Source organism: Nicotiana tomentosiformis, chromosome 7 (assembly GCF_000390325.3).
Source record: "Nicotiana tomentosiformis chromosome 7, ASM39032v3, whole genome shotgun sequence".
Lineage (NCBI taxonomy): Eukaryota > Viridiplantae > Streptophyta > Magnoliopsida > Solanales > Solanaceae > Nicotiana > Nicotiana tomentosiformis.
The window spans coordinates 11,126,277-11,132,967 of record NC_090818.1 but is presented as its reverse complement, the minus strand read 5'-3'; the positions used below and the strand labels follow the sequence as shown (position 1 = coordinate 11,132,967).

The window sequence follows — 6,691 nt, the reverse complement described above, 5'->3', positions numbered from 1 at the left end:
AAGATAGGAAAACGCATGGATACTTTCCGCTAGCTGAGCGTATCAGCCCGTGCACTGTTGTAGCTAACGCGTTAAGTAAATCTTGGATTGAAGCTAGACAGCTATTTGCTTTGAACCCTATTCACCTGCCAAGTTTCCTAATAAAATAAGTAACCCTTTTTAATAAAAAAACAGTTATCCACTAATATTATCCATGAAAAAATGGATAACCGAGTTAAGAAATGATTTCCTGAATAATCTTGAGTTATACAAAGATGTTTGAACAAAGGGCATTATTAACTGAGATCATTGTCATATTTAACAACATCAGAAAGGAATGGATCCTTGAGCAACTCAGCAGCAGATGGTCTTGCTCTTGGTTTCCCAATGCACCTTTCAATGAAAGCCTTCAATTCTGGATCACTCAATTTGTTAAAAGCTTGAGGCCTAATTCCAGATGTAACCTTCCTGTATAACTTAGCTATACTGTCACATTCACTATATGGTATTTCCATAGTAGCCATTTCTAGCAAACACATTCCAAATGAGTATATATCCACCAACTCTGTATAGTTTTCTTCATATAGTTCTGGTGCCATATATTCTGGTGTCCCGAGCAACGTATGTGCTGCATGGTTCTTCCCGACAATCGTTGCCAAGCCAAGATCACCGATCTTTACCTATATTAACATAAGAACTACAATTAGTGCGTTGCACTGGTTTCAGGAAAGCAAAACCTCCATACTATAAACAATACTACAAGATTCAGTACAAGTATCAGAGTTTTAGTTCGGATCCTATACGAGTATGTTCAACTTCTAACCTATTTTTGCATATATTCAAGGATTCATAAAGAAGGGGAGTTTTGGAGCAACGGTAGAGTTGCCTCTGTGTGATCTACAGGTCACGGGCCGGGTTCGAGTCATGAAATTAGCCACTAATGCTTGCAGTTAGGGTAAGCTATCTACATTGGCCCTTCTCTGGATCCTGTGTTAATGCGGGATACTTTGTGCACCGTACTGCCTGCCTTTTCAAGGATCCATAAACAAAAATCACATCTATGTCATATCTTTTGACAAGACTATGTTCATACAAATGAAGAGTGTATGTCAAAGGCAGATCCGGAATTTAAACTTGATACGTTCAACTTTTAAGGTTCTTACGTTGAATTCATTGTACTTTTGAAATTACAGGTTCAAACTTTAATAATTGTTGAATTTTAGTTTTTTTTCACACACACGCACACACATATATGTGCAGTGCCGATAATTTTTGAATTTCCAGAATAACTACCATTTAACTACTTGAAGACACTTCCAAATATTACTTTAAGGATTAGGATCTCAAATTCTTCACTAGCTTCAGATGATATAAACAGTAAGCTAAACATTCAGCAGATTTAAATGCACATCAACTGAAGATAAAGTGAATGAGTTGATTAATTACCTTTCCAACATTCCCATTGATAAAGATGTTACTGCAATTGAGGTCTCTATGAATAACACAAGGGTCATGAGTGTGTAAATAATCCAAGCCCTGTAGTATTTGTCTAGACCACTTCTTCAACGCCTTAATCGAAACGTGACGATGCTTTTTCCTATAATCCCTCAAATTACCTGAGGCACATTCCTCAGTAATGAAATTGAGGATGTTATGTTCATTGTCTTTCCAGACATGATATAGTACTATTATGTTATCATTCTTCAAGTTCTTCAATAGTGCAATCTCCGAATGGATTTTATCGATGATATAAGGCGTGTCACTGAATTTGCTCAACTTAATCTGATTCCAGGCCACATCTCTGCCTTCTTCTAGGTCAAATGCCCTGTATACTTTCTTCACTGCACCATGGCCTAGCAACTCGGGGTATCGGCCGAACCTCCCGGATGGATCAACCTCAGCAAATGGCTCCCTCTCTTCATCAGTTGGATCAGAACTTGCAGATGGCATTTTAAGCTCTGTTGAAACAATCCAAAAGAAGCTTAAGTATTTACAACAACAACAACAACAACCCTAGTGGAGTCCCCAACGTGGGGTCAGACGAGGGTAATGTGTACACAAACCTTGCCCCTATCCTGGGGAGAAACTTAAGTATTTAGAAGATTCATAAAAAGAACAAGAACATTGTTGCGAAAGAGATCGTGGATTAACTAGCGCACAATCACACAACAACGCAAAAAGTGAAGAAAAATAATACAAGGATTTGACGAGGATTGGCAAAACCTACTCTTCGAGGCAGCAGAGAGAGTTTTCTACTATGAATCTCCAACTACAACCCCTATATATATAGATCTGAAATAGTCCTAAACCTATAAGAGAAAGGTTTTCCCAATCTTACAAGGATAATATGTTTTTCTTTCCTAAATCTATTAGAAGAATGAATTTCCAAAGCCTACAGAGATTATGATTTCCTAAAAATACAAAGAAATTAATTCAAGACATAAATAACGAACACACTATTGAATCACTGCTAACATAATAGACCTAAATCCAAGAACAAATAGCTAAAATTCCAAGATGATATAAAACACATTTCGGCTCCTTTTCTAAAAACTCGTTAAAACCGTTATTTTGGACTGAAAATTGACTACTACAGCCACAACTTCCTAAAGTCACAAGTTGGCGACGGTTACATGAATCCTGAAGTCCTTGTCGCGCCGTTTAAACTCATCTCAATCCAATATTGTATAAAATAAAATTAAAGAATAAAAAAGCACTAGAAGTTCTGTATAATGTCTCGTAGAAAATATCGTAACTAAAAAGTAAATATACTAACATGACTAATACGTAATTCCAATTAATTAGCTCAACCAATTGCTTTCAATTTCCAACAAACTTGAACTGAAGATAGAAAAGCTCCAACTATACTGGGATGACGTTCATTAGACATAAAAAATACAACTATAGAACAAATTGTAACGGCAAATGAGATTGAGGGGTTGACTGGAATTTGAGAGGTATCTTTCGGCTGAAATTTATTGACCAAAATCTCAAACTAACAAATAAAAAATTAATTCATCTATTGAATCAGGACAACATGAAACAGTTAACTCAGAAACACTACCTATGTTCAAGTTCTTTTGTGAAACTAATAAAATGAGAAATACTAGAAAAGAATAACCTTTTCTGCAATTACATTAGACTAATTAGGAAGAAAAGGAACCATGAAATCTATCATATAAAGACGTGTTAATATCATATAGTTACAAGAATGAGAGAATATAAAGAAACTATGCAAATTTTGGATGGAAAAATCAAAAATGGGATGAGTTTGCAATTAATGGAAGGCTAGGGTGGTTATTAGAAAGCGCAAAGATTGAAGACGACGTTAAGAAGTAAGGAAATGAAGAATGAGAATGAAACAAAATAAAGCATTTTTAGCTCTAGTTTCAGATGAAATAGAAAAAATCAATCAAGATAGATTGAATTGACGACCTATACTTCAACTAAAGGCACAAGGGCATGGCGATCACATAACAGAGGAAATAAAGGACCCTACAAATATTGTGCTTAAAATGCAAATTATCATTTACTTTCTTTTCCTTTTCTTCTTCTATTCATTTCCTCCGTTCTAAACAAACAAAAGTAAGAGAAGAGCATTACCTTTGGCAAAATGGAGAGGTAGAGTAATGGAGAGGATCAATGACAAATAAAATGGAAAGCCTGTTGTTATTTATAGATAATTCAAGTAAACCACAAGTCTACGTACGCACGCAGTATTTCGACTTCATTAAACAGTCATTTTCAGCTCATTAATATCACATGTGTTGCCATTAAATCAAATGAGCACTTTGGTTGTTTGGATTTAGTCACGTCACTCTCTACCTTATTCAATAATTTGAATAATAATATTGATTCCAGACGAAAAATAAAATTTTACTATGATTCAGGATAGATGGATCACTTAAAGATTTTTTTAAAAAAATACTTATTTCGGATTGAAGAAGGGAACCTTGTATAAGCCATGAATTCGAGCCGTGGAAGCTGTCACTAATGTTTGCATTAGGGTAGGCTATATATCACATCCCTTAGGGTACGGCCCTTCCCGGACCCTAAGTGAACGCGAAATACCTTGTGCATCAGGCTGCTCTTTTTATTTCAGATCGGAGTTGGTTTAGTGGATGATCAAATCCAGTTATGTGAAAACATTTAATACAATCTAAAAGTCGGAAAGGAGTCAATGGATGCTAAGGGAAGGCTCCAATATCTTCAAGAAAAATATCAGATCTTCCAACACTACATATCCGTGGCATGTTTGCTGTCACCATATAGAATGCAAGAAAGCAAAATTAAATAAGTTGATATCATGCCCAACCCGTGCCCAAACACTTCGCATTCACTGAATCTCCAAGACAAGCAACCACCAATATTAAATGTCACGACCTAATACATTGAGGCCGAGAATAAAATACCATAAGTAGAAGCAGATTCAAGATTTTAAGTTAGTAAACGTAAAGCCTAATATGCCTTTGCGATAATGGGTGCAAATTTTTGTGTGTATGCACGTTATGTAGGAAGTCACGAAAAGTTTTGCTCTGAAAATAAAGGTTGGTCGTGCTAATGCACTAAAATTTCGTTTGGGTTGGTGCACTTAAAAAATCTTGCTTCAAATATGTATACGGTCAAAATCGAGCTCGCCTACGATTTGGTAGATTAGGCTTGGAACGTGACAACCAAGGAGTGAAGATCGACCTCGAATCCCACCGAGGTAGAACCCTAGGTTAGAATGCCTGCCTTCGAAGAACAGTGAGTCTGTGTCGATCTTAACCTCAAACAGGGTCGGAGAAACATTGTTGAGATAACTAACATAAGATTGAAATATCCGTGACCGGTCGGATATTGCGGCGGGAATCTCGGCACGTATCAGTAAGGAACCGGCAATCATCGAATCAAGAAATTTTTACCTTTTATGAAAATGTACCTAGAATAGGACTCCTCTACTATAAAAAGGGGGTCTGATAATTCATTCTACACATTGTAACACGCATCCCAAAGTAATATATTATTATTATTATCTTGTTGTTCTGTTGTGATATCAATAAAAAAATACTTTTGGCTCGAGAGTGGCTAACCTTCCAAGGCTAAGACTGTTCAACTTGTGTGGTTAACATTTACTTTTCCATTGCTTATTTCAATTGCAATCTGATTTATCGTTTTGTATCAAGTTAGATCACGTATCCTTAAAACCCCTTACAAATTTAATTGTTATCCGATTTTGAAGGTAAACAGTTTAGCGTCCTCCGTGGGGCTAAGGATAATAGTGGTTATTTGATACAAATCTCCGTAACACATACTGCTTTACGCTTGTGTCACGACCCAAACCGATGGGCCGTGACGGGCACCCGGTGCCTTACTCAACCGAGTACCAATATTACATATCCTTCTTATCGTACTGTCATTGGCAAATAGGCCAAACGGGCCATTATGGGATAACCAGAATAAACATAAGGGAATACTTAATATAAGACGACCCAATCTGATATAAAAATTTATACATTTGACATATGGGCCTATAAGGCCAAAATGATTGCTCGTACACTGAACATAGGCCGATAAGGCCATACAATATTTCATATATATAACATCTGTCTACAAACCTCTAAGAGTACATAAATATCATAAAAGTTGGGACAAAGTCCCGCCATACCAATCAACACATGTCCTAATCATACTGACCAAATAGCAACTCCGGAGCAAATGGAGCGCACCGACACCTTTCGCTGAGCTGATAGCCTACTTGGAGGACTCTCAATCTGTCTAACGGAACCTGCGGGCATGAAATGCAGCGTCCCCAGACAAAGTAACGTCAGTACAAATAATGTACCGAGTATGTAATGAATGAAAATCAGTAATTAATAGACATGAGAGAAACATGGAGTAAAAGACTCAACATGTATGTCTGAATAGCTCTGTGAATCATTATCATTTACAATGACATGCATATGCGTATAAATGTCATACCATGCTTAGGTATATGCGTTCATAACATCATCAAGCCTCTGAGGGCATCCCATCATATCATCTCGGCTACTGTGGACAAACCATCAACGTATACCAGCTGATCAAGTGATGGTGCATATATAATATTGTAACCTTTTCTCATATCCCATATACATATAATATACGCATATATAACGCCATCTAGTCATGAGTTAATGTACATGTATAAATGAATGAAATGCATATGAAATACGTCAATAAAATCTCTCGGAACGTCATAGGACTAGTATGCCTTTAATTAATGTCATGAAATAAACTTTATCAATTTACGTATTTTCTGAGACCCATGAACAGATGATAGAATAATAAGATACATGGAAAATCAAGAATATAGACACCCCTAGTATTTCTGTGAATAGAGTCATTTATGGAAGTTGTGCATTTGCTCGTTTCATTTGCATCGTATTGATCATGCCAAAAGAAAGAAGGGATAGCCTTAATATAACTGAACCGATTCTCTTGACAATCCCTCTAACACACGTTGATTGCGACAAAACATGTAGCGGCAGATCGAAGTAGGAAAAAATCCGTATGATGTTCTTAAGAAAGATTATACCGGTCTCCCTTAGAATTTGTAATTCATACTTTACAGAATCAACAACCAACGTTATCTATATTTGGTATGGAATTGTTTTGCTTTCTGAAGGACTGACGACCAGCTCACTCTCTTTGCATAAGAGATTCAATTCTTGGTTTGATCTTCTGTTATTAA

At 36.5% G+C, this 6,691-nt stretch overlaps 1 protein-coding gene across 1 annotated transcript; it reads right to left on the bottom strand.

The window, feature by feature from the left end:
- Positions 1 to 214: 214 nt before the first annotated feature.
- On the bottom strand, positions 215 to 3,715 carry LOC104100074 (probable serine/threonine-protein kinase WNK11). Its single transcript, XM_009607237.4, has 3 exons — positions 3,583 to 3,715; positions 1,426 to 1,937; positions 215 to 659 (listed from the first exon to the last, which is right to left on the bottom strand). The coding sequence occupies exons 2-3, from the start codon at positions 1,927 to 1,929 to the stop codon at positions 276 to 278; spliced, it is 888 nt and encodes a 295-aa protein (XP_009605532.1). The 5' UTR covers positions 1,930 to 1,937; positions 3,583 to 3,715; the 3' UTR covers positions 215 to 275.
- Positions 3,716 to 6,691: the final 2,976 nt, after the last annotated feature.